We start from the raw sequence: 27,887 nt of genomic DNA, 5'->3' as shown, positions 1-27,887 counted from the left end.
GGCAGTGATTAGCAGTTCCTTAGCTCTGTCGTGTTACTTCCGTACTACTCGTACTACTGCCTACTACGTACTGCGTCCACCAGCAATCAACAATCAAATCACCCCGCAATTGGCAACTGCGACCTGGAACTGCAACTGCCCCGCTCAACCGCCCCCCGCACCCCACCAGCCACCACCGCCAACGACTACAAAGGCAATATCCATCCTTCACCAGCCGTCATTGATAAACAAACATCAACATTATCCGCAACCTCTACTCCCATCTTCAGCTCTAACTCCAGCTCCTCCTTCTTCCACTCCCCAATTCACACATTCCTCTCGACCGTAATCGAGATTCTAATCCCGTTAAATTATACACTCAATTCAAAATGGTACTGCTCACTCGCTCCCTCCACCGTCTGGCATCCCACGCGGTGACCAGGTCCTCGCTGCATTCAGCCGCACGAGCGACTGCATCACCCTCTGTCTTATTCCGTGGAGCGCAAGCCCTCCGTCACAATAATCTTGGAAGTATAAGAATGCTAACGGGCCAACGTGAAAAGGTCAAGGTTCTTCTTGTATTGTACGATGGCAAGGACCACGCAAAGGATGTAAGAGAGCATTGCCATACTTCTCCGCAAATTGAATTCAACTCTAAGACAATGCATAGGTCCCAGAACTTCTAGGCACAACAGAGAACGAGCTGGGTATCCGCAAATGGCTCGAGGACCAAGGACACACTCTGGTCACCACCTCTGACAAGGACGGCGAGAACTCCAAGTTCGACCAGGAGCTGCCCGACGCTGAGATTATCATCACTACACCGTATGGCTCCACCCGGATTCTCATCAATTGAAACAAAAAGGATGGGCCTAATTAACCATTCTCTCACAGATTCCACCCAGCTTACCTTACCGCCGAACGCCTAGCAAAGGCAAAGAAGCTCAAGATTGCCATTACCGCTGGTATCGGCTCCGACCATGTCGATCTGAATGCTGCCAACAAGACCAACGGAGGTATCACCGTCGCGGAGGTCACGGGATCCAACGTTGTATCAGTCGCCGAACACGTCCTCATGACTATCCTCGTCCTCGTCCGAAACTTTGTCCCCGCACACGAGCAAATCCAAGCCGGTGAGTGGGATGTTGCCGGAGCTGCCAAGAATGAGTTTGATCTCGAGGGAAAGGTTGTCGGCACTGTTGCTGTTGGCCGAATTGGTGAGCGTGTCTTGAGAAGATTGAAGCCATTCGACTGCAAGGAGCTGCTGTACTTCGATTACCAACCATTAAAGCCTGAGGTCGAGAAGGAGATCGGCTGCCGGCGTGTCGAGAACTTGGAGGAGATGTTGGCACAATGTGATGTTGTCACTATTAACTGCCCTCTGCACGAGAAGACTCGTGGTCTATTCAACAAGGAGTTGATCTCTAAGATGAAGAAGGGTGAGTACCATTTATCCGCCCCGGAGACTGTCCCTACCTAACACAATGCAGGCTCATGGCTCGTCAACACCGCCCGTGGTGCTATTGTTGTCAAGGAAGATGTTGCCGATGCCTTGAAATCCGGCCATCTCCGCGGCTACGGTGGTGACGTCTGGTTCCCTCAACCAGCACCCAAGGATCACGTCCTCCGTTACGCAAAGAACCCATTCGGCGGCGGAAACGCCATGGTTCCCCACGTGTCCGGCACATCTCTCGATGCACAGAAGCGCTATGCAGATGGCACTAAGGCTATCCTCCAGAGCTACCTCAGCGACAAGCACGACTACCGCGCCGAGGATTTGATCGTGTACAAGGGTGATTACGCAACCAAGTCTTATGGTCAGCGGACAAAGCAGTAAGGAAATAGGGATTTGAATTGGGAATTGGGAATTGCGATGCTACTGAATGGAAGGTATAATCAAATGCACTTATTATCTGCCTAGCTTATATTCGTATAACTGGACTTAATGATTTATGAATCGTTAAAATGCATATTTATTTCCATCGTGTTTACGTAAAGTTTCATTATGCTGTAATATCAGTAACTTCACTGAACTACTCTGCATCATCGCTGACTCCGTATTACGTTACCAATTTCATCTTTGGATGCATCTATTGATAAACATGTCCCGCTTCCCCTCGTCCTTTGCAAGAAGATATAATACACTGCGAATTTCTTCCCGGAATCTACCAAATAGAAACTTATCCCGTGCGCAGTGTCTCCTAGGTAAACTGCGATAGCCAGCCATCGTCTCCCCCGATGCGCGCCGTGGGAGTTCACAGCCAAATTATGGAGGCACCTTGTAAAGTGGATACTTACTCACCTTACATTTATGGTAGGATCGAACTAAGAAAAGCATGAAAACGTGACGCTGCAATTCGAGTTGATGGCCCTTGAACTAGAGTTGAAAGGCACCTACTTAGATGATTCCTAAGCCTTAGCTTCCACTACTTACCTAAATAACAACAAGGGTGCCCGAGTATAAATTCTTATCTTCAGATCCAAATAAAGCACACCTGGTCTTAACAGAGACGCCTATTCATTCAGGTTTTGCAATCTGGCAGCCAAGCAAGTGGCCTTTCAACTTGTGGGGCCTGACAATCTACTACATGTCTCTGGCTCATTATCATGTTACCGTTGATGATATAGCTATCTTAATCAATTTGGCAAGGGCGAGAATCCAATTAAATTAGTGTTGTCAAGTAAGATGCTGTTATCAAGTAAGTTACTGTTGCCAAAGGAAACGATGCTGCCAATGAAGAGGAGCTCTGCGTTAGGGCTACACAGCGGGGTGACGACAGGTCTTGAAACCCGCCATTCCTAAAGCCAACCTTTCCTAAAGCCTACGGCCTCGTATGTCAAGGTTTCTCCTGTAGGATTCCTGCCTTGGGGTGAACAAAACCGCACAGCCAGACCACACGTGGATGGGAATGGAATTTGGCGTTGTCTTATGTTACGTTTATGTGTAGGGTGTCTTCACAGTTAAATATCCTAGCCATCTAGAACATACCCATCACAGTAATAGTATCAAACATCTCATATAATAGGATTGGTTATCAAGGACAAGCTAGCTTGAACCGACAAAGTTCAAACATCAAGCTCACCTCAGCTAATACTTCATTGCCTGCAAAGCAATAAAATACCATTTAGTTTGTCCAAGTTTCTAGAAAGCAGCAAATATGCTCGTTTTCGAGGGTATGCTATAAGAGCGGCTCGTCGTTTATGGTGTGCTGCGATAGTGTGGGAACCGGGCCACAAGAAGCATCAGCGGTAATGATGGATCGGAGCTTAATGCCCTTACTAGCAGACCTTTCATTAAATATAACTGTAAATTTTTGCAAAGCGCATCTTCTGACCTAGCTTTTGTGGGAGGTTGGTTCGAAATAGAAACCGAACAAGGTTCAATAATTAAAGGGCATATTAGTACCGATCTGGGAAGCTCGGAAGAATACGATCATTTTGTTAAAACAATGGCCCCATATCTTTCATTATAACAGATTGGGTTAAATGTGTATCTAAGATCAGGTATTTTGAAAGGATCAATAGTTGTTAAGTGACGTCGTTGGTTTTGTTTTTGACGTTGGATTGGCTTGGGAGTTACCTAGGTTAGTCTATGCACGGACCACCACGCACCGAAGCGAGGGAAAAGGGGGGAACTCTGGGGATGCCTTGATAGTTTATGATATTTGTTAGTTGTCCATAGATAACGGAAGTTTGAGGGCAACATTTTGTCTAGGTGATATTTGTAAAGTGTTTGGATTATAGCAAATACCTACTGACAACATAGTCACATCTCATTTCACTAAAAGTCCAAATCCTTCATACCCCGTGGTAGATTGTTGCTGTAAGGTTTGGCTGTCATTAATGAATTATAACAGTTATTTCTGGTTGTGATTGAAAAAATTGAAATACTATGCTGGCTGCCCTATGTAGCTCTCACGGAGTTGTTATTAACTTATTCTAGCCTACTGGAGCTGTGGGTTTCCGAGCTTCAAATGGGATTTTAATGGGGAACAGAGGATATCCCTAAAGATATATTTTTGATCCTCTTTTCACTGTCTTTGACTTGGGATACCGGCCACTGCACAATGGTTTGCGGCTTGACATATATAAAGATGTGTCTTTGATTTTACTTATAGGTAATGTGCAGATTTCCAAGTGTCTGATACCAACGTCGCCTAGAAAGTTGAACCTTCTGTGTTAAACTGAAACATATAGACGGCATACTGTTTGAACTTGAAGGTCCGCTTGGAGATGCCTTCAAGTTGACTCCCGCTCCTAGTTGCCAATACCAAACGTTTGCCGATATGCGACTATGTAAGAGATTATATCCAGGTATTTCACATGCACTATCTCTATAGCTCCTTTGCCAAGGAAGTCATGATCCGCATTTCAATTGCTAGTATCGATTTCGAAATCGGAGTGGACGTGAGTGCGCGATATGAATCCCTGCTCGTTGTGCTCCTCCCTTGAAGTTGAATTTGGTGCACTTAATATGGACCTTTCAAGACCATCTCACTTTGTGTTTCACGCTTGTGAAGTTTTTGTGCGTTGACCACCTCATAGCCTTAAGCTAACTTTATGGTGCAGTTACCTTGGAAGACATGTCCATCCATTGGTGATCAAGCCGTGTCTGCGTGAAAACAGGATCTGTTAATAAACCTCGTTAGCCATGCTAAAGAGATAAACCAGGACAAGAAGAATTGACCACGGTGTCTTACCTATAAACTAATAGATTGATCCTCTATGCCGTCATATTTTTCTTCTGGATCTTTTCAATAGAAGCTGGGTTGGCACCATCGTTTGAGACCTCTCCTACGATCGATTGAAGTGGAATAGATGCAGTAACGAAAGTGTATTCCCACTGTCTTCTAGCACTGTAGGTACCACTATTTCACTTAATGCAGAGAGACTGTATTGTTCTTAGAACACATCCGTGATATTCTGTACGGTTCTGCAAATATTCCTCCACGGTAACCCGGGCGACGACGGCCTCGACCATCAGGCCGTCGACATCCATATCCATTCCTCTCGAGGTTAGAGCTTAATGATACCCCCGCTAGCTTGGATTCTCTGCTCACAGATCTACTTCAACCCTGGAAACCATTCCTGATCGTCTTCCTCTTCTCTCCTCAAACACCTCCACAGTCAACAACCACAACAGCAACAACTAGACATTTGCGTAAGTCCACTGGCTCTCCTATATGTCCTCATACATCCTGGTTCATATTCTTCAAGCAACAGCCCTATCGCACAAGCTGCCACACTCATCAGCTTTGGACCTTCCATTCCCCCCACAATGTTAGCAGTTTCGGAGGTAGGAAGCACCATTACCTGGAGGCAACACTCTCGTGGAGCCACACCCTGCGCAGCATCTCCCCACCACCATTCAAGGGCGCCATCCTCTCAATAACCCCTCCATATCCTTATCTTCCTCTCAAGTCTCATCTTCCTTGTATGGGTAATCTTAGCAGAAGTTGGCTCGCGCATCATCCAATATTGAGGACGTCACGTGCCAAGATTGCCCCTGATTCTATCGAACACTTCAAGATTCTGAGGCTGCAGCCCCCCAGATAATGCAACCTTGCGTTGTATTATCCTTAAGTGTACATCTACTTGGATGTACACCTAGTTTGGCTCTTGTTATCACTTGACTTGGGCCACTGCTCGTGCTTCCTTTGGATGTTGAGCAGAGGCTATGAGCCGCGGCCTTGGCTTGCCTTAAGCTGTAGTTTCATAGCTTTTTATAGGCCTTTGACGTTTACTATTTAACTAGTCAGCAATTGTTTCCTTTTGCATCTATGGCCATGGGCCTAGAGATTATTCATGAAGAGCTCATTGACACAATCGTGAGATAGGCCGCTTGGCTGGTTGAAATATCTAACCACATCTCATTTGTCTTCACTTCCTATACTAACTATAGAGGTGATCATTTTAACACATGAGCCTGCTGAAGTTGTTTATGTCATTGCTGCCTATTGCTAACATTACCGCGCGGAACAGAAAACATGTCTATCTGGGGCCTTCATTTGCCGGATGAATTCAGGAAGGCGGTAAAGGAGGCGTCCGACACGTTGACAAAGGCTGAGCTTTTGGTGAATCACAGATAGGTTAGCTCCAAAAGCCTCGCTAACAATAATAAACAGGAGATTTACGAGATGAAGGCCGCCTTCAACCTTCCACATGGACTACTGGCATCATTTGATATTGACAACCCCTTTGGCCAGCTCACACTCCGTACCAGTCCCCTTTCCCCACCAGAAAACACCTCTGGATGCAGCATGGCGCGAAACAAATCAAAGAAAGGAAAGGGAAAATCCAAGGATGACGAGTCAGCCAAAGCTGGCGCTGCCGTTCAGACAGACAACTTGAACGCCCCCACCGAAGCAGCTACCGCCGAAGCAGCCACCACCGAAGCAGCTACCACCGATGTAGCTACCACCGAAGCAGCTACCACCGAAGCAGCTACCACCGAAGCGGCTACCACTGAAGCAGCCGCTGAGGCTTCCGATACGAAGGCTGTTAAAAAGTTCTATGTTATCCCCCACTCCGGTCAACGCCTGTCTCGAGCAGACTACAAAGGTTATCTCGATTATGATGGTAACACGGATAGGGGCGTCAACGAGTACTGGAAACTTGACGTCGTTGAAGAGACCTGGCCCACTTTCACCGAGGTTGTAACGTACAAGGGATTGCAGCTTGACGCTACCCGAATCCCTCACGCTTTTCCAAGATCTGTCCGCTGCTTTTATACTAAGCTGAAGGGTATCATTGTCGCATGGTGCAAGGAAGGAGGTTTTAGGGGAGGTGCGTTTGCCGAGAAGATAAATTTCGATAGCCCACTCTACGACATACTTCATGTCATCCACCACTCCCCTGTAGTAACCAAGGAGCAGAGACAGGTAAGTCATAACTCTAAGTTAAACAGTGATTCATTCTAATTCGACAGGTCTTTGAGCACGTCATAATGAAAATCTACGATGAAGTCAACTCAGACCTCCTGGATCCTCAAACCAACAAGTCCTGCAACAAACAATACTTTAAGAAGTTCGACGGAGAGCTTGAGTGGATCGGAGCCTTCTTCCAGATTAACTCGAAGTATACCCCGCCACCTATGCCCAATGACATTAGCGATGTGTGGCTCGAGGAGCTTGGTCCGAAATTCACTGCCAACTATCGCCTTGCCTTGGCCGGTGACCCAGCTGCTCCTTTCAAGGTTGCCACTCCTCGTCGGAATAAGTTTGGCATGTGTAAGTTTGGTAATCCTTTAATCCCATATCTACTGACCTTATTATCTACAGCAATGAGCGGCTACGAGCTCGGTCCGAAATTCCGGCACTCTCTGAAAAAGCCTGTCAAGGATCGAGTTCTCCGGGCTTACAGTGTCTCCGACAATATCAACAATGATCAGACCGGTAAGTTGCAATATCTAGTTATTATTGACTTGTCTAATACGATTTAGTTTCTGCAGCAGAGGGTCGGACATCGAAGGGAAACGCCAAGAACAAGGATAACGAAAAGTCTGGTCTGTTGGCTCCAGCAGTTCCCAAGGATTCTATTCAGTGATTACTATGAATAGACTTCGCTGGCTGTAGCATGGAAATATAGGTGGTCGTTGAGTTGCGTTGCCAACCCCGTCTTTGACTTTCATAGATAGCTACATACTAGAATGGATTCGAGAGCGGTCTGGAGGTTTGCCTGTCACTATGGTGCAGAAGCGCACCGGTTCTAGAAAACAGTAACCAAAATCATTCGCGCTATCACGCACCTTCTATATCGATTGGCTCTTGTGGGTGCTAGTAAACTGCCATGATCGCATATGACCGAAATAAGCGCATATATTACTAGCCCACGAACAATATAACCTCCGCTCTAGAAGACTAAAATACCTTGTTGGGTAGAATAGCGTTGTATTATCGTAGAATTGGTAAACAAGCTGCGCACTTCAAAGTTAGAATAAGATACTTGGTACGTTCGCACGGTAAATCGCTGGACATCAAGCTCAGGCTCTCAGCCATTCTACTGGTTTAGGCGACCACTTGGCGACCACAATAACCAATATGCGTCGGGGGCGTTGAAACGAGTGAAAAGGGTGTAAAGGAAGTGTATTATATATAGCGAAGAGTCGAAACTAACAGAGGAAACTAACAGAGGAAGCAGCTACTCGCGGCGTCGACGCCGATATAGAAGGCGCGGGTGGAGGGCCACAACGACCTAATTTCCTTCTTTCATTATGTTAATAACTCAATTCCATAATTCATTCCAGTAAACTAAAGACATCTTCACGCATTCATTATATTATTGCCTTCGCAGAAATTTCCACTCAACTTCCGTCATCCGCGAATATCACTACTGGACAACGCTGAGCTCAAAAGTACAATACTACCAAAGTCAATCAACTAGCATCGGTTAGGATGGGCGGAGTCGGGGTTAGCAAACCGGAGGTGGAGGCCAATTTTCCTGAACAGAATCCTCCTGACCAAAAACCCCCTGACCAGAGTCCTCCTGAACAGAATGAACAACTCCCGACAGATGGTGATGATGACCCGACAAGGATTCGCCGCGACCTCCCACGGGAGATCTTCACCGCGGCATGGAAGTTGGCTGAAGGAGCCGAAGGACCCAACCTGCCGCACCATAACACGGTTTTTCGGGAGGTGCTCGTATACTATATCCACAAAAAGAACTACAAAAAAGGCATCTTCAAAAATATGGTTAGCAGTGACGCGAAGAAGGTGGACCTCTTCAAAGTTCTCCCAATATTGATTGAGTCACCCGAAACTTCGATGAAAGAAAAGCTCTCATTCATACAATGCCTCAGATGGAGCTTCGTACACGCTGAGAAATTATTCGTGCCAGACATGGCTGATGTCTGGGCTCCTATAGACGACCTCATTGATTTGATGGAAGACGATATTTTGGCACAAACCTCTGAAGGCAGGACACAACGCACCATCCGTACTAATAGCATGCTGACAGAGAAAGCAGAAGAGACTCCAGCTGAACCGAAATGCAAAGGTACGCCATGGTCTGAAATATTGGCGGGGATATACCTCTCAGCACGAAATGATCCAGCCCGTGACTACAACCCGCCTCCAATGGTTCAAATAATTGGTCAAGACGACGCGGTCAGGGCAACCATCGTGTTCAGAACGGACGGGTCTGCAGAATTTACGAAAGGGGGGACCCATGGACTTCCGCCAGGTGCCCCTGAAAGTTATATTGAAAAGTGGCGGACTGAGAAGCTGAAATTTGGGAGGATGCAAATGGACGGAACGTGGGGTGAGTGGGGAAGTTTTCCTGAGATTGATTGTAGCCGGGAGCGTCGTCCAAAGACAAAGGACCTAGGCGATGAAGTTTCCTGAGGTTCATGATTGTATTAATTGATTCTGGAATCCACCTGTCATAGGTACCTAGCGAGGATTACTACTGTTTAATAGCGAGCGCATCGTTAGACGAAACAGTACTCGGAGTATAGGTTAGCTTGTGTCACAGATTTTATTTTATTTTATTACTACTATACCTGGTTTCTCATACCTAAGACTTGGGGCATATTCAAGAACCTACTTCGAGATCCCAATGTCCAAGGCCTCTGTTCGAATCGAAACAAACCGAACAAAACAAACAAAACAACTTGTTACAACACCATAGGCGCTCGAAGCAAACAATAAACAATGTTTTACTCTTCGGAGAATTAATCTCGACATGCAACAAAAGATATTAGAGCATGAAATTGACAGGTAGCGTTCATGCGACGTATGGTACAAACGCAATGCGCCAACTCTTTCGCCCAAAGGCTCTGGCAGGAACATTCTTAACCTTGGTAATAAGAAGATTGGAAACGTAGTTGACAAAGCGTTAAAGCACACTGTCTAGTGGGGCATAATGATATTTCAAGTGTAGTATGATTTCCTATCACTTTTGTGGAACTGCTAATCACACATCTGATAGACGAGTCGTCGAAAATACAAGCTGAGGACCGTGTCCGCTTTGAAGTAATGGGATGGAAGTGGCACTGGCCAATATAGTATGCATCGGTTTTTTAATGATCCAGTAAGCAGAAATTGAGACACAGGAATGGGGAGAGATAGAATGCATTGATAGGTATCATCACCAACCAGCATTACTCATACCATCCCATCCATCCGCGCTTTCTCCATCTATATTGCCATCCTCAATCCACACCATCTTGTCTAATTCCCTGACGAAGAAATCGTGCTCCTCCTCCAATAGTTTCGTATCGGCGCCCATCTGATCGGGATACCGCTTAATGTTATGCCAGTGTGTCAACGCACGCAAGGCTTGCTCAAGCGGAAGCGCTTCTTCGACCTCGGCATCCACATCGCTACCGGCCAACCAATCATCGCGCAGTTCAGGCCGACAGTGAAGGTATACAGCTGTGATAACACGCATATTTCCCTGTCGCCATTTTCGGCCACAGTATGGAACTTGGCTTTTGAAGAGCTTCAATGTGTAAAGACGTAATTCCGGCTGTGGTATCTTCAGGGATTTTTTGAGTATGTTTGATGATTTGTATTGGACAAGGAGTAGATTGCGGTGGGCTTTATTTTTGCAGATCTTCTGCATGATGCGTAGAAAATTGATGCTGGAGAAGAAGTTCCGCCATGAAAAATCTGTTATCGGTTCGGACGCAAGTTCACTAGTTGGATACCCAAGCTCGTCAACTTGGGGAGGATCCCGTTTTCCGGCCATTTGCCCTTCTTGGAATGCGAGGGCTGGAAGCTTGTCTTCAGGATCTGCAACTGGAAGTTCTCGATGGACTTTTATAGGTGGTGGTGCTGCGTCATCGCTGTCTTCCTCAAGTTCAGTCGAGGGGGTGTTTTTACTATTGGCGTTACAGAACGCGAAGAAGCTGAGGAGGTCAGTAAGGTTAACAAGATAGGCTATAGCATATCATACCTCATGTCATCACGGTCAGTCTTGCTATCCACCACTCTATCAATCTCTTGGTGCGCGAAGAGCTTCAGAACCAGGGGGAGATAGTTCGAATCGAGAAGAAGTTGAGTAAAATACTCAAATTTCAAGACGTCTAACAACGTTAGAAGAGAACGGTACTCAGGAACAATAGCCTTACGTGAAACCTTGAACCACTTCAACAGTATCAGGAGAATTCCAGACACGGCCTTAGCCGTGATCTCTCGAGACCGCATTGCTTCAATTTCATCAATCGGCAACTCTGAAGGCTCCACGATATTCGGAAGAGGGATATTCGCAGGATCTTGGGGTCTATTCTGCGCCATGTTGGCCCGGAGATTAACTTCAGACCTGAACCCAGGGGCAAGTCCTCCTTGGCCAACGGGTTGGGTTATGAGCGAGGTGACATTTGCCAGAATGGCCTTGAGCAGCACAATGACAAGTGATTGAAGATGGGGTATCGAATTGCGCTAGGAATATTAGCAAAATCTCTCAACTTGGGCCTGACTTACATAAAATCTTTCAACAAGGTCAAGTTTATTTTTCACTTTGTTGTCAATAGTGTTTGGCCCACAATCGACATCAGGCATAGGCGATTCGGTACGAGTTGTTAGTTTCTGGGCTAGAATTGTCTCCAGATCAAGCTCCTCCACGTCTTCATTTTCGCTATCCCAACCTCGCTCGAACTTGAGAAACCGTTCTCTTTCATCCCATAACTGGCGCATCGCTCTCGTCATGCGCATCCGTTTTGCAAATAATTCTCCGGCTTCCAGGATTGACTTGGGAATATCACTACCCTCCCATTTACAACCAACCAGAAGTTCCTGCAAACCAGCTGCACCCTTCCCGCCAGCACTATTGCTGGTACTATCTAACGGAGGATACATGAATGGAAAATTCTGGTTTGTTTGATAATTTTGTTTCTTTCCCGCTTTACCACCTACAGGTGGGGATGGAGGTGGCGAGGGCGCTGGTGTGGCGATGTGCACAGGCTGATGAAGGATTGAAGCGCCACTACTATTGACATTCGCAGCAGGTATTATGCCAGCGCCACTTGCTCGGCTAGGCCGATTTGGTAATGGTGGAAGAATTGAGTTATTGTCGGGCTCAAGGGGAAGTAATGGCAGGGGGGGTGTATATGCGGGATATTTGGAAGTAATCTCTTGACGGAAAATGTGATAATCGAGGGGTGAGGCTGTAATAAGTTCGCTGCTAGAACCTTTCAGCTCACTCGTGGCTTTCTTGACCTCATCGACTTCTGCGGCTCCCCCAAAGACGAGCAAGACAGCTTTCCAGAAAAGGAGAAATATCTATAAAAAAATCAGCTTTATATTCTTACGTTGGTGCATCGACTAACCCTTGTTTGTGGTAACTCATTCGCCTCGTCCCATCTGAGCCTCGCGGTCACAGTGACCAAATAGTCAACCAGGTTTGGGTTAAGTTCAACTATTACATTAGCACCAGCGAGCCCCAATGGTATTCGATGCACGTACGAAGCTTCATCCGCGGGGATTCTAGAGTGATAGGATCGTCACGAACACTTTCAATGAGCAGGTAGGTGATGGTCGTTACATTATCCAATTCATCTTGAATGAAGGGGATATCTTCTTCTAATAGTTTTGTTTCCCGAAAGTCATCATCCCTAAACTCGTTAGTCGATATTGAAGCATATTGATTTATATTACCATAGCCGTTTGAATGCATTCTGCATCACCTCATACAAGAGGGGTATACCACCTGCGCGAGCAACAAGTAGAATACCAGATTTCATGTGTTCCAATTGAATTTGTGTAGCCTTGGTTTTGCATTTTGGAGAATCCGGTTTCTCAAGCTCTATCCCAGCTGTCTCATCCCACACTCCAAGGATAGTATGTAGAAGGGTCTGTAGACTCTTACAACGCCGTCGAAGATCGGTCGCAAGAAGGCCATTCACCTCGCGTTCGACAAAGCTTTGCCGCTTGCCTTGATCAACTTCTAACCAGGCTTTCCCTGAAAATTTCCGCCATCTTCTCCCAAATGTGTCCTTTGCTCGGTGGAGCCGCTTGTATTCCGCTTCGTTGTATGAGAACCATTCATCCACCTCCTCCTCAAATGTCGCCGTGTCGGCATAGGTAAACGCATAGGTGCTCGGATCAGCTTTTGGAAATTCGGTGACGATACGCCGTAGCTGCATTAATGATAGGGAGTCATTTGGGTTGCCAACTTGTTGGGGAGATGGTGGGGGTGGGGGCTGGTGCGGTGGAGGCGGTTGAGGTTGGTTTCTCTGAAGCTGGGGCTTTGCTATGGGAGCGCTGGTGGAGGCAGCTGGCTGGGGAACTGGAAGGCCAATATCTGCAAGGCCAGTATCTGCGACATCAGCATCGTCCTTTGGAATTGGCTCTGGCGGATCCGGGGGAGCTTTTGCAGTCCAAAGAGAAGCCATCGTGAAAGCCCAAGGATCGGGGGTGCCGTGCGCTTCCTGGTGATTTAGTCTCACAACAACATTTGCGACAAGATAGCTTATAGCTTGGGGCAAGGTAGAGCGATTGGGGGATTCTCATGAGCTCGGAGTTGAAGAGTTGGTGTTTCGGTGTTTTGGAGGACGAGGTCCCTTGACGTTGAACCTCGCTTGTGATAAGATATGATAAGAGGACAAGTACAGTAACTGTATAAAAGCATCTACAGTACATACAGTAGGTAATCTGCGCCGAAACTGATTTGATCTTACTTCTAATGCGGTGAGTTCATCGCCGCTCTACTTAGGCGTCTACTCACCCTCGACTCGCCCTCGCCTCACTCTCTGCTTGGATTGCTTAGTCACGTTCCTGTCGGAGGAACCAAGTCGGTTTTCAAGGAGCCTAAGCGGGTTCTTAAAATATATCTTTTAATCTCTCAAAGCAGATTTGTATCAATTATAGATTACTGCCATTTTCGTTAGCCCAAATTTTCAACGCTGCCGCTTATCAGAAATTACTACTGCAGCACGCTGGTCAGATCGGATGAATCCTTGTATGGGGGGTGTTTCGGAATATAGCACACTTTGAAACGCAAGTACAACCTTATCCCCGCCAATTTTTCAAAGACTATATAGGAATCTTCTAGCTTCTAAACCACCTTCGTTTTTTCTACGGCCTTTGAAAAAAGAGTCTAATCTTAGCTATTTCCGGACTCTTGGAGACTGTGGTTGTTTAGACCCCGTGGCCGAGCGCCACGTTTTATGTTGATTCTTGTGCTGGACGCGGGGATTCAGCGATCCAGCGATCGTGCCTACATCTACGGCCTTTGTGTTCTACTTCCTGCATTACTCTATTTCTACTTCTACTACTTTTTATCAACATTATCCGCCCTTGTACTAGTCGTTATAATGAACCAAAAGCAACAAGAATGGAAAACTATAAGAGACAGCGGAATAGTTTTCCTGACAGCTATCCTGCTAGACTAGTTTCCAATGCACCTTACTAAGATATTCCGTAGAACTAGGTCCTTCAGACAATTCGATTTATCTACGTTTGGTTCGGGCGACTCACTAGGATTACCCGAATACGTTTTCTAGAAAGACGAAATAACGAATCGTGCAAAGAACATCACTGCAATCGCAGCGCGTCTCATAGAAGATGCGCCTTCCGAGGCCGAAGTGCAGCTTGGAATGGAGCAGATAGTTTTGGTACGTTTCAACATGGTTATCGAGTAGTAAGAATCGACGATGCAAATATTATCTTGCGCAGCTGATAGGAGAACCGAAGTCCAACTTGCAAGAGGCGGTTATAGAAGTCGGAAGTAGAGGTAGAGGTAGAATTCCCTTGTCGCATCGCCACAAGCCTAGCACGTCGATAGCTAGACCGTCGACTATATCAGTGCTCGCAAAAAGAGATATCGTCATATATATAGGTTTTTCAAATAGGACTACTGTTCTAGCGTTATATACTGACATATATGAAAGTAATAAAATATTCTCTATCTGAGCAGACGAAATAATTTCTGCGATTTCTTCGATACCGGCTCGGAGGAGCGTGCCAAGAGAAGGCGCCCTGATTATATCCTGGGATTCCGAGAAACGGGCAGCTTCAGTCGCCAGCTCGAGAAATATAGCCTTACAGCTAGACGATCAGAAAATGAAGCTACTGTTTTGAATTACAAAGGAAACTCTCTCCTCTTTCATCTTCTGATTATCGAGGCAAAATCAAGAAATAGCACTTCATCCGATGACTGTAATATATAATCTGTCTTGCTAATATTGGAAATGTTGAAAGTACAAGAAGATATACAAAAGAAGTCTCACATGACGTTAGAGTATAGAGGCCATTTGATCTAGTATATTGTATACCGAGGTGAAGATTGGCGTCTATCGGGCTACTATATCTCGGCGAAGCTAAGTCTCCTATTATATATAGGCTCTGTCCTTACAATACTATACAATATTGCTAACTTATACAAGGAAATTATAACTCTTTAGACTAGTTAATTGAATAACATAGAAAGTACGCTATAACTCTTTCTTATTATTGACTATATATTTGACTAAGTTCGCGATATATATAAACTTTCTTTAATCGCCTAGATTGAGATACTTGTAAAAGAGCTTTCCGAAGACGATAATACTTTCACCGGAATCGATACTGATAGCGATATCTTCTCATTAGCTAAACTAAGACAATATAGGACTGTCGAGGATTGGACAACTATTCTTGAACATAATACAGAGACGATAATAGATCAAGAGAACGATATCATGAAGTAGGGGACTTACGATTCGGAACTCGGTGTTTTCTGTCTAGTATATATCGTCTAGAACCCTTTTCGATACTTTTTCGTAACAAAAGTGAATATCGACGCACTTTTTTCAGCTGTGCCCAAAATATTTACTATAAAGCAGCTTGATGTACAAGCAACGCGGGCTATCGATAACTAGCGCACTGTTTTAGTATCAGAAGATGTATTCAACAAGATAGAAGAAGTCTAGACAAACAGAATCAGGCTAAATAAGACGCAGCTGCCCCAGAAACAACACTTTTCGCTTCTATCGTATATTATACAGTTATAATCTCTCAGTAGGAGCTATATCGGATACTCTTCTGTCTCATATTCGACGCAGAAGCGTTGACCAAGTCAAAGCTTACACGAAGAAAACTTTCCCCCTTGGGTTTCCAAGAATGTAAATCTTTTTGGAAGGAGTAATGCAGAAACTTTAATACTCTCCTTGAAAAACCAGTCCATTCAACAAAATCTCGCATCAGTATTAGTCTCAACACAGCAGGTCTTGTCCAAAAGTGCCGGTACTTCGAATTCCAATCCTTGCCCTAACTTCGAATTTACTGATATAGCTTACATTGAGAATGGGTGGGGCGAAAAGAAGACATATGAGTTGATAAATCGGGTATATGACTGGTGTGCGAAGAACTCTGAGGAACTAACAGCGTCATTTCTACGAGTTTCTCACTAATGGAATTCGCTAACCAGTAGCTCCACCAGCTCGACTGTAGCATCGTATTTCCCTAATTCAAGGCCTGCGACTGATGAGCAGTATGCTCTAGTAGTACAGAGAAACCGTTACTCGTATATCACTCTTTGCATATATGACATTCCAGGTTTCACAGAGGCTACTGACCGATTGCGAGAGACTTTTAGAGAATGCGTTTGAAAATGATGTAATCTCACCAAACGATGTTGTCTCGAATAACTGGAAGGACGTTCGCAAGGAGTGGCGAACGCCAGATTTTGAAAGCTGCAAGGAAATCATAGAGAAATTTCAAAAATGGAAGCAAGGAATGCCAGATGATATACCAGTTAGTCCCTCAATGGCATTCTCAACTACTGGGAAAGCTAAGGTACCACCTGTGGACAACCAACCTCATCAGCCACAGACTCCATCGTCATATGCATAATCTACACATACGCCGACTCCACTTTCGAATGTGCCTGTTCTCACAGAAGCCGAAAGTAATCTCAAGCGCCTCCAGGAAAATACAGACGGGAATGATAGTGTGCCGATGTAGAAGAAAGTCAAAACAACGAAGTCATAATGATCATTGATTAGAAATTAGAGTATATGTATATGTAGAAGTAGTATACGATAGATAGCAATACTTTGGGTATATTGGCTAGGCTCTAGATAGGATGCGGCATTCATCTCCTTCGTCTCCTTCTAGGACGAGGGCGAAAAAGGACCTAACTTGAGGCACGAGGAGTTCAATATAGATCTTCAATTTCTCTTAGATAAGGGTCTTGTGCTCTACTTTATAAGTTCATGATGCCGAAATAGATTGCTCGGCAAGAAAAGAGCCTTTAATCAATCAATATAAAAGCCAGTACAGATTCATCTACCTTAAGCTAAAGCATTCTGAATCGCAGTAGTGACATCCCGACTACTTTGGTTTAAAGTATAAATAATGCATGAACTCTACCTTGTAGTATGTTTAGGTATTATACCTTAAACTAGATTCCTTTAAAGTACAAGATAATAAACTGATATACGCACAATTTCAGTACCCCGAATGTAAAATTGGTTTCGGTATAAGCAAACTCTTCTGGGTTATTATTCACTCCTAAAATGATACGCTTATTTTTAGAAGTAAAAGGCCCATATTTAATCAAAATTCAGCCAACACACCTAAGTTCGGGACCCGTCACCCCGGACTTCACTGCAATATATATATATCGAGAATTTACATGTATCGCAAGACATGGCGCCCGCGTCGCCAACCTCGCCAAACCCGCCCCCGGCTCGCATCCAGCGCAGCAGCGCAAAACCCGTCGTACAAGCAGTTATGAACGCTACCGTAGGCCAAACCTATTGGGTCGGGAAAGAAGCTCGGTGGCAAAATCTTCTGGTGCTACTTTTTCTTTGCATGGCTGCGGTTTCCCGAGCTCTTCATGTCTGACAGCATGCTAGGAAGCGCGCAATCACTTTGTCCGAGCGCGTCTTGCGTATGAAGGCCTGTCCCCATCTCAGTACAAGGGGTTGGATGGCGCACAGAAACGCTACTATGCGAGTAAACATCTTCATGCTGGCTGTGCAGGACATGACTGGACCAATCTACAATGCTTGTAGCCCATCAATATTGACATCACGGTCCGAGTCCAAAGACTTAGTTCTCGAGGACGCAGGGACAATCCTCGACACTATCAAAATCGTCCAACCAGCTAACTTGGAGTCTGGACCTGAAGCTTTCCTCGAATGGATGACCACTGTAACGAGCAAATGCGAGAAGCTTTATACTGCCGCCTTAGCTACTGATTACTGGCGGTTGGCATGCCCGCTTGGATGAATGCAAGCCTTGCGCCGGCCTTCGGGCCTCCTTTGAAGTGCGCTCAATTTTTGGAACACCTCGCCTTGGTCTTACCGTCCCTTAAAACGGTCATCACCCTCCTCTTCTGGTGCTTTGCACCCCCATTTCTTTCATTGTAGCGCTCAGCTTTTGCTGGGCTTGTGAAGAACAACATGAAGCCGCTGACGATGATGCCAAAAGCTCGTGCCTCCTATCAGCTGGACTTAAACGTCCACGGTTTATGTTCATGACGCACAACACCACTCATGGATGATCCGGAACCAATCATATGACAGGAGAAGCCTATAAGTGAAGCGTCAAGATTAGATCAAAGCTCCCGATCTAAAGCCTGTGCCCTGCACATTGCCCAGTACGCCCCCTTCTTCTCCAGCAACTTTGCATGCGTTCCTCGTTCAACAATCCTTCCTCTCACAAGCACCAAGATCAAGTCCGCCTCTTTGATCGTAGCCAGCCTGTGAGCCACGGTGATCGTCGTGGTCTCTCTCTTGATCTTCTTCAGAGCTTCCAGTACTTCCCTCTCACTCAACGAATCCAGCGCGCTCGTGGCCTCATCCAGGAGCAGAATGGTAGGGCGCCGGACTAGTGCACGCGCGATTGCTATACGCTGTCTCTGGCCCCCGCTGAACAACATGCCTTTATTGCCGCATTGCGTGCTGTACCCTTCTGGAAGAGAAGCTATGAAGTCGTGGATGTTGGCGTCTTTGGCCGCGAGTTCTAGCCGCTCGTCATCTGTTTCCGCTTCTGAAGCCCCTAGCAGGATATTCTCACGGATCGTGCCTTGAAACAAAACCGTGTCTTGCGACACCAGAGATACGGTATTGCGGTAGCTCGCTGTGTCAAGTGTGTCCAATTCGTATGGACCAATCTTTATTGAACCGCTGTTTGCTTTGTAGAACTTTTCTAGCAGGGAGATGATGGTGGATTTTCCTGATCCGGAAGTCCCCACGATGGCTAGGCTCTGTCCTGAGCTCACAGAAATGTTGAGATTCTCAAGGACTTGGTGATGGGGTGCATTTGGATAGCTGAAATATACATCGCGGAATTCGATCGAGTTGAGGGGCCCTTCCTCCTTTTCTTCGCGTTTCTTTGACTGCGAAGATTCCTGGTCTCTTTCCTCAGCCGATCTCATGAGTTCAGTAATCGTATTAATTGCCAGTTTGGCTTGGAATATACCTGCTCTCACGTCAAAAAAATCCACTAGATACTGAAAAGTGCCTACTGTTTGAGTTTGCAAAGATTTCACCCGCGCCCTGCCCCCCAGCTAGAACTGCTAAGTAGATAGTCCAAAGCTGAGTCGAAGTGACTTTGCCATCGGTTAGAAGATTACCACCGTACCAGAAAATTAGCGCTAGTCCTATGGAAAGTCAGCGCAAGAGCTCCACAAAGTGCCTTCTTCAAGCTGGCTTTGTTTCCACGTACCTAAGAAGTACCCGCTCTCAGAGAATGCAAACAGAGGCATTGTTGTGAAGATATGTCTATAAAATTGCGGAATAGCTTTGATCATCTTCCTATCAAGTTCATGGCATACTACTTCCTCCATCGTCAATGCTGCGACCGTCCGCACAGCTCCAATAACTTCAGAAGCGTATTGCGCACTGTCGAGCAAGGGCTCAGACAGACTCTTACTTCTTCTAGCCCCTGAACGAAGTCGCAGATAACCTGCAAACATGATGATGGGCATGCCACCTGATAACCCTACAAGGGCGAGTCTCCACTGAGTGGCCAGGGCCAGAATGCTGCACGATGTAATACTCACAAACGCCACGAGCGAAAACCCCAGGACATTCAAGAGACTTTGTATCTGGCTCGTGCGCAAGGAGAGAGAAGCGACTAGAGCCCCCGACGTGAAGTTCCCTTGGTCAAAGAATTGGGGAGGTTGTCGTAGCATTGCATCGAAATAAGCCGTCTGGTAATGGCACTTAGCAATGGAGCTCATCGTCGAAGAGATAATGCCCATTGCCAAGAATGCGACAAATGTTCCCACGGCGACGAGAAGCCACATGAGAGACCAGAAATTCTCGTGAGCCTGGATATCATCCATGATGCCGAAGCCAGAGACTGTGTTTCCGAACAAGATAGCTTGGGTGGGGTATATAGCTCCCGCTATCACAGAGATGGGCACAAGTGCTATGAACAGCCATCCCAGCGTGTGGTTCTCCTTGAAGAGTGAATATAGACACTGGAATAATGACATCTGTACAGGAGGGACCATTTTGGTTTCAAGATTGCCGGTATCCAACCACATTTCGGACCTCGCCGCTCCCAAATTTCGGGCAGAAATCGTATTTTCAGAGAGAACCTCAGGTTGTAGAGGAGTTCTTTCTTCTCTCAGAGTCAGGCCATCGAGCTCCTGAGCTTCCAAGAGACGTGAATATGTGCCCTTTAGAGCAATCAAAGACTGATGTGTGCCTTCTTCGAGAATATTCCCATTCTTCAAAAGCACTATCTTATCAGCTTGCTGGACGAAAGAGAGCTTGTGAGCAATGATGATAGTGGTTCTGTTTGTGGAAGCTTTTTTTATGGCTACTTCCACAGTGCGCTCTGATTCAGCATCTAACGCGGACGTTGCCTCATCGAAAATCAAGATCCTCGGCGATGAGATTATGGCACGCGCTATGCCTATCCGCTGCTTCTGGCCACCACTTAGTCGGTTGCCTTTGTCGCCCACCCTGGTGTTGTATCCATCTGGTAAACCTTGAATGAATGCGTGCGCTTCAACTTCAATACAGCTTCGTATTACCAGTTCTAGTTTTTCATTCTCTGAAAGGCCCTCGAGGGATGTCCCGTACAGTCCACATGCGACGTTGTAGAATATAGTGTCATTGAAGAGAACAACATCCTATCTGTGTGAAAATAAGTCCATGAATCGAGACGACATAAGACTCACCTGCTGCACAACCCCAATATTACTTCTCAACGACTTTACGTTCAAATCCTTGATGTCGTATCCATCAATAAGAACAGTACCATTTGACGGATCATACCACCGTTCGAGTAAGCCAACAATAGTGCTTTTGCCTGAGCCGCTTGCTCCAATCAAAGCCGCTGTCTTGCCGGCCTCAAATGATAGACTCAGATTGTCTAGTACCTTGGATGAAGACCTGGAAGAATAGGCAAATTCAACGTTCTGCAGAGTAATACTGCCCTTTAGCTCTGCAAGACTCAGACCATTAGGATCAAGAGGATCGATGGCAGGCTTGCTGTTGATGATCTTGCTAAGTGTATTTGAAGCTGCTCTAGCTTTCGAGAGAAGGCCATAAAAAGGCAGAATTTTCCTCATGCCGTTCGTCCCCTGGTTGATTGACATAATGACTCTAGTATTGAAAGTCAGCGAGTGGACATAATATGGAAGCACAATCTCAAGTACATGACAATCGCTCCACCACTACCTATCCTGCCCTCATTCAGCAGTTTTGTTCCGTACCAGAAAGCAAGTCCATACGAACAGAGTAAGGCGAAATAACTGATGGAGAATTGAAGGCCGAGAATTGGACTTTTGCGCAGTCTCCTAGTTCTCATTTTCTCAAGCAGAGCGGCATACTTTGCACTCAACTTGGACTCGGCAACACAAGACATGACCAGACGAATGCCACCCAAGCACTCTTCGGCCAGGCTTGCTGCTTCTTCATCACCTTCCTGGATTTTCCGCTCTGCTCTTGTTTCTATTGCAGCTGTGCCAAAGTTGCTAATAAAAAGCAGTACAATAGTGGACAGCAAAGCCAAGGAAAGCTGCCAGCTATGCACAAATGCAATAATCACAGCCACAACGACAGTTGACCCAGCTTGCATGACAATGCCGAGCTTTTCAGACAATGCATCTTCGATGATACTGATATTTGTGGCCATATTATCGATCGCTTTCCCCTGACTTATCATTCCCATATCTTGACATATTGCGGATCTTAAATATGCCGCTCTCAACTTCCTGGAATGTCTCATGGCTGAGATAGATAGAAGGACTCCGTAGAGGCACGTAAGAGACCACTGGCCAACAAAGATGTACACGAAAAACAACACCTCGGAACCAATCTTCTTCTTGAGCCTAGCTTTGTCGCTAGGATGGTTGAATTCATTCGCGAGTCCGCCGAGTATGAGGGTCATGAGTGGCTGTGCTGTCCCGGCCCCAACGGCAGCCATAGCCCCCAAAAGCTGAAAGACGTCGATTTTCCATTTCTCTTTTGGCTGTGTAGAGTAGAACGATGTCTCTTGGTCTGGAGTAGAGTCTTCGACATCCAGGCCAGGTGGATCCATGGTGATGGTCCGACTTCCAAGAAGAAGCACGGAATGGTGATCTCTTCAAATAATGAGTTATCATATATCCACTTAGCATTTGTTAGTATATAAACTACGGAAAATACGAGAATTTTCTCACTAGACCAGTACGCAGATATTGCGTAGCGCTCTAATTTTAGAGTGACTTTTTCCTTGAGGGGATGGAAGAGCAGCTGCTCAGTATTTGCTACATGCTTCAAAACCAACCCCCAATCACGGCGGTAAAAGTCAAAGGTTGGTAATGTTGCCTGTTCATCGTCGATTTACACGTACATCCGAGAATACTCGCATGACGTTTCATTCCATCGGAGTATCAGCAGCTTCTAGCTTGTATCCACCATATCCTTGACTTGAGGAGCTCTAAGAATTACTAACAATGTTGGTTGTTGGTTGCTCGGCCCCGTGCAAACGCTGACTGGTTGGAAGCACCTCCCAAACTTCCCTGTACCGGTGATTTGGGGGCCCAACCGGCTAAGATGTGCTGCGCATTATCGCATATACGACCTCCCTAAAAGACTCGTGTGTACGATAAGGCGAGATTCCGTCAACGGTAATGATATGCAATGCGAAGGCGGAGGGCGCTTCGCACAGATCCTTCGGCTCTTCCAGATACAAGACAGCGAAATACGGAGTATAGCAGGGGTTCTTTAGAGGTACTCAGAGGAGTAGGCCAGGACTACCGGTACTTCTTCAGCCGGATGAGACCCAGAGGATATTTCCTTGGAGAAATTTCCAACTAATATAGTAAGATATTGAGAAGGAGTGGGAATGATCATCAACGTGAGAGGTTAATCACACTTCCTTGCATTTCCCTCGCTGCAGAACGTCCTATTTTTCAGATCAGTTGAAACAGACAAACCCCCGTTAGATTGCTAGATCAAGGCAGGTCTTACTATGCACCGTTATGACTATTCATGCCACCGTAAAAGTACATTTGAAGTAAATGCATCTAGGTGAGAGATGTCTACTGAGAAGGCCACCCATCATCAAGAGGGTCAAATGGTGCTTCTTCGTACTCCCTCACAGAGCCATCTTTCGGTTTTGCGAGGCGACCTCCAGGAATTTTCGAGCCGTTCATAGCGTTATTCAAGGCATAACTTTGAACACCCTCAAAACTTCGACATTGCCGTGGGGTGTTAAAATTTGGATGCGGAAAATCATGGCCTCTTATCCAGTTATATGTGAGCACCTGTACATCTGCATCGCACACAAGCTTTTGTCGAAGCATTTCGGTGCAATGATCTGGCGATAAAGTGGTTTAGTTGATTTTGCACTGAAGCCATGCAATGAGTAGAGGACATTGAAGAACGTACCCATATGATCATGCCATTCTTCATCGTTTCTCTTTATGTTTTCAGCGGCTTCGGTATAATAGTCTGGGTATGTATGCCACCACAGACTTCTCTGATCCGTGAAGAGATATCAACAAAGTGCATTCCCAATAATTCCATATGGAAAGAGTACCACATCAACAAGTGAAGCTGGACATACCAAGCAATGCAGCTGGTGAAAGACTTCGAGATAGGCTTGTCTACCCCCTCCATACTCTGGCGGTATCTTGACGGCATTCTTTGACGTATTCAACTTCTCGTATACTTCTTCTGATATACTCAGAGCTCCGTCTGATTCGGATGATTAGTTCTACTCATAATATGATGCAGGAACCTACATTCTGTCATCTCATCCCAAGCTAAATCGACAGCGGGAGATGGCGGCCCCTTGAAACGCGACGAAGAGCGATTGAAGCTTCCTCTTGTACGCTCAAAATGAACCTGTTCCGGAACAGGATCCATCACAATTACTAGATATATGAGATTCCGAGTTAGTGGAGTGGGCAGCTTTCGGAAAACGGATTGACGTACACCATTGGCGTCGGGCCTCCAAACAATTTGCAGGGAGCGAGTTTTTGATTATCACAGATCTTGAAAGAGCACCAAATGATACCATGAGCAAAATGCAATGGGCTACCCATGGCCATATTCTCTTCCATACGCTGTAGTATCTTTTCCCAATACATTGCGGCCGAGAAGGTCTTGTCTCCCTCGCAGACATATCGCCCTCTTCGTCGTTACTCTTGGCCCTCTTCTCACCTGGAAGTAGCTTCTCTTCTTCCATGTTCGCCAAAGAATTCATCGTTCAGAGCTGAGTAACAGATCTAACCATGATAATTAGTTTCAGCAGGAGGAATCACTTTTAGGCTGGAGCATCAGGTATACGGTGGCAAATCCGAGAAGATAAGACTGCAGCCTAGTTACCCCTAAGTGCCGGTTGTGACCAACCCCTCTGCATGTAAGTGTGCATGAATTTTGACCGATTGAGCTCTAACTGCTGCCCCACACCCTCCTCTGCTCTTGGTAATGGGCGTGACCCCAGATCAAGCAGGCGGGGATTACATGTGCATCAAAGATCGGATATATAACCTATGGACTACAACCGGTAAGAAGTGTATAAATATTCCCCCCGCGGCCCGGCCCCAGGAATACCAAGTTCCATCCTAAGATATCAACAGATCTTCTCTTACCCCGAAGCAGTCCTTCAGACCCAAACATCAAGCTCCTTCTCAAAGATGCAATTCATTCCCATGCTTAGCCTCCTGGCTGTGCTTTCTGCCGTTTTGGGAGCACCCACTCCCGCCGGAGGTAAGTCACAGTGGAACCCCAATGACGAGCAAGCTCTCACATGTCAGATGCTGTGCCGGCAATGATAATCAAATACAAGGACGATCTTTCTGTTGTGGAGGCTATGATAGGAAAATACAGCGATGATGTATCCGAATAAGCAGGAACTTGGGTGCCTCGGCAAGCATGATTGGAAAGCGTCACCAGCTAGGTGGACGTGGGGCCTGAGCTATTGCATTTTGTTCAATTCGGATACGGTGCTCTGGAATCAGTCTGATAGCAGTGAGAGAAAGTAGTAAGAGAGGCTTCAAAGCAACCATAATGATGTTGATGTGATAAAATGAAATTGGTCGCCACGTTCATTTTAAGTTTTTGGCGTTATGATTGAACTATGCTAAATAAAGTCTAGCCTGTCAGCTAGTGCCAGCTGTATCAAGGAGGTGAAGTCTCACAACTCAATCCTTCCTTCCCTCCTTAGCTTGCTGGAGATAATTCTGTCCCCTGTAAAGCACATTATGCCATTGTTCAATGGATTCTACGATAATGTAGAGTTGTGGCGTCTCTTATCACTACATATCCCGTCAATCACCCGTGAGTGGGTCGGTCGGTGATAGGTGATAGGCGTAGGCCTGGAAAAAGAGACGTGTACACGGGGTTATATATTGAGGTATGAAGTAGATAAAATACCGGAGGGGTATTAGGAAGGGCCTTATGGCCCCCAACATCGGTGACTCGGTGGAGAGATACCGGTAATTATCCAGAAATGCGAGCATGCGGCAAGGTCGCATTTACGAATTTTCCCAACGCTCTCCGAGGGTGGGTGACATAGCATGGCCTGGCGTTGGCGTTGGTATTTGCAAGTTCTGGTGTTTTGTCCTCCTGCATGCTGCATGGCAGGTGGAGAACAACCACTCCGCCATCTACCAACCACGTATCTTCTAATTCCATTTGCAACTAAATCAGTTCGTCGTCAGTTCTCTTTCTCTTTAGCTTAAACCGCTGAAAAAATCTTATTTATATATCCGACAAAAGGGGTACAGACTCCGAAGTAGAGCTGAAAAGGTTCCCCACACCGTACCACGCGCCTTCTCCAGGCACCCCGGGTGTGGAGTATCGACGTCGTTATAGATGTTTGCTCGATTTTACCCTCCCAGATTTGACTTCGGGACTCTCAATTTGATCCCGATTGTCTATCTCGGTCCTTGATCAAGTTATTGATTGAACCACCAAGTCATGGTTCTAGTCGTCCCTATCGAGGGGCTAAATGTCCGTTCTCGAAACTCGTGATGTAGGTGATACTGATAGTCGCTAGGCTGTGGGTTGGACGCTTGCTTCGACTGCAATCTGCCTCACCTTCGGTCGATTCTACATCCGATGGCGAAGGATAGGACGGCTGGAACTCGACGACATCCTTAATGGTTTAGCTCTCGTCGCTCTCTTATGCTTCATGGCAACATACCAAGCATACCTTCCGATTCAGTACGCCTATCAGCTATTTGTGCTGGGCCTTGGCGGTCACGATGCGGACGACGACCAATTGCTTTATATCCAAAACCTGAACACTGCCAACATCGTGTTTTTTTGGGTCACCATTTACCTTGTCAAGGCTACTTTTTTGGCTCTGTATTGGACTTTGTTCAACGTCTCGAAAAGATTCCGAATAGCTTGGAACTGTGTTGCGGCATACACATTGATTTCGTTCCTAGCTACATTCTTCGCCATCTTCTGGGGCTGTGGAACTCCAAGTAGAATAGCGAACGTTGGTAAGATCTAAGCACGTCGTTACCCAATAGAGCCCTCGTTCGCTGACTCTGGGACTAGAGGCCTGCAATAGTACGAGCGCTGAGACAATCTTAGCATTTGAAGTTATGTGGTGTGCACTTAACACGTTTGGAGATGTTCTTAGTAGGTTCATATTCTGATCGGAGTTCTGGAATTAACTTGTCTAATCGCTCGCAAATAGTAATGCTTCTACCTCTTTTGATGCTTCGAAATATCCAAATATCCAGAGGGAAGAAAATTGGACTTGCCAGCATTGCAGGCCTTGTCATAATTGACATTCTCTTTGATATTTTGCGGACTGTTTACACCATTGGTTCCTACGCGGCAAACTTTCCCAATGCGAATGCTGTGTGGGCTCTATGCGAACCCACGATTGCCGTCATCGTCTGCGCACTTCCCACGTATCGTACTCTACTGTCCAGAAATAAGCCAGAACAATCCACGTCCTATGAGAACCTTCGAGGAATGAGTTCTTCTCGTAAGACAGAATCACAGAAATCACACACGGCTTCAATTCCACATGAGCTAGACGATATGAGCGCGAGTGTGTATTCGAGTCGTGCTATTTTGAAGCCGTCAAGCTTGCAGGCTGTTTGAAATTGGGGGCTCTTATTGCGGGGTATCTGGTTTTGAATATGGGAAAAATGGACTTAGAGAAAGCGAAGGTTTCATTGGCCTTGTGAGAATGGCTGTAGTAAATGACTAATAGAATAAACGATCGACCGAGCTTCCAAAAAAAAATTCGATTCCAGTTGTACAGCGTGTTTTCTGTAGCCTCCAAATTTGCCCTTGAATTTGCCCGGTGCGTTGCCACCCAACCCCTGGCGTGATATCAGAATGGTGAGGCTGCATCTTGTGTTACATTGGGTCCAACGCACTACTCGTACGCCCCTTTTGGACACCGAATATTTTCCTCGCAGTTCCCGCTGAATGATTTGCATAACACCCCGATCTTCCGGTGGGTGGGTGTGGTGACAAATCGATCAGCCTGGTAGCCTGCATATAAATAAATTGAGCTGATCACGACGTATTCCCTAATCGTAAGTCTACCCTCCCA

At 46.1% G+C, this 27,887-nt stretch overlaps 7 protein-coding genes across 7 annotated transcripts; 4 read left to right on the top strand and 3 right to left on the bottom strand.

Moving 5' to 3' along the window:
• Window positions 1-368: 368 nt before the first annotated feature.
• On the top strand, window positions 369-1,816 carry BP5553_07338 (Formate dehydrogenase; the record flags this gene model as incomplete). The annotated part of the gene is made up of 4 exons (XM_032015961.1): window positions 369-590; window positions 650-804; window positions 874-1,418; window positions 1,470-1,816. The coding sequence occupies 4 exons, from the start codon at window positions 369-371 to the stop codon at window positions 1,814-1,816; spliced, it is 1,269 nt and encodes a 422-aa protein (XP_031868230.1).
• A 4,150-nt stretch (window positions 1,817-5,966) lies between these two features.
• On the top strand, window positions 5,967-7,524 carry BP5553_07337 (uncharacterized protein; the record flags this gene model as incomplete). The annotated part of the gene is made up of 5 exons (XM_032015960.1): window positions 5,967-6,053; window positions 6,105-6,860; window positions 6,908-7,208; window positions 7,260-7,373; window positions 7,421-7,524. 5 exons carry the CDS (start codon window positions 5,967-5,969, stop codon window positions 7,522-7,524), a joined length of 1,362 nt encoding a protein of 453 aa, XP_031868229.1.
• An 848-nt stretch (window positions 7,525-8,372) lies between these two features.
• BP5553_07336 (uncharacterized protein) lies at window positions 8,373-9,323 on the top strand (the record flags this gene model as incomplete). The annotated part of the gene is made up of 1 exon (XM_032015959.1): window positions 8,373-9,323. One exon carries the CDS (start codon window positions 8,373-8,375, stop codon window positions 9,321-9,323), a length of 951 nt encoding a protein of 316 aa, XP_031868228.1.
• Window positions 9,324-10,068: 745 nt separating this feature from the next.
• Window positions 10,069-13,315, bottom strand: BP5553_07335 (Protein required for hyphal anastomosis (HAM-2); the record flags this gene model as incomplete). The annotated part of the gene is made up of 6 exons (XM_032015958.1): window positions 10,069-10,831; window positions 10,879-11,363; window positions 11,406-12,203; window positions 12,251-12,339; window positions 12,387-12,535; window positions 12,615-13,315. 6 exons carry the CDS (start codon window positions 13,313-13,315, stop codon window positions 10,069-10,071), a joined length of 2,985 nt encoding a protein of 994 aa, XP_031868227.1.
• Window positions 13,316-18,465: 5,150 nt separating this feature from the next.
• On the bottom strand, window positions 18,466-22,409 carry BP5553_07334 (Uncharacterized protein; the record flags this gene model as incomplete). Its single annotated transcript, XM_032015957.1, has 5 exons — window positions 18,466-19,331; window positions 19,378-19,512; window positions 19,578-20,997; window positions 21,046-21,472; window positions 21,526-22,409. The coding sequence occupies 5 exons, from the start codon at window positions 22,407-22,409 to the stop codon at window positions 18,466-18,468; spliced, it is 3,732 nt and encodes a 1,243-aa protein (XP_031868226.1).
• A 985-nt stretch (window positions 22,410-23,394) lies between these two features.
• On the bottom strand, window positions 23,395-24,545 carry BP5553_07333 (Uncharacterized protein; the record flags this gene model as incomplete). The annotated part of the gene is made up of 5 exons (XM_032015956.1): window positions 23,395-23,672; window positions 23,744-23,834; window positions 23,922-24,052; window positions 24,100-24,231; window positions 24,293-24,545. The coding sequence occupies 5 exons, from the start codon at window positions 24,543-24,545 to the stop codon at window positions 23,395-23,397; spliced, it is 885 nt and encodes a 294-aa protein (XP_031868225.1).
• Window positions 24,546-26,281: 1,736 nt separating this feature from the next.
• BP5553_07332 (Uncharacterized protein) lies at window positions 26,282-27,427 on the top strand (the record flags this gene model as incomplete). Its single annotated transcript, XM_032015955.1, has 4 exons — window positions 26,282-26,314; window positions 26,361-26,811; window positions 26,870-26,953; window positions 27,012-27,427. The coding sequence occupies 4 exons, from the start codon at window positions 26,282-26,284 to the stop codon at window positions 27,425-27,427; spliced, it is 984 nt and encodes a 327-aa protein (XP_031868224.1).
• Between the last annotated feature and the right edge of the window lie 460 nt (window positions 27,428-27,887).

Source organism: Venustampulla echinocandica (genome assembly GCF_003357145.1).
Source record: "Venustampulla echinocandica strain BP 5553 chromosome Unknown scaffold_5, whole genome shotgun sequence".
In the NCBI taxonomy this organism is placed as follows: Eukaryota; Fungi; Ascomycota; class Leotiomycetes; order Helotiales; family Pleuroascaceae; genus Venustampulla; species Venustampulla echinocandica.
Note: the sequence above shows the minus strand (reverse complement) of the source record. Positions and strands in the feature narration are given on the sequence as shown.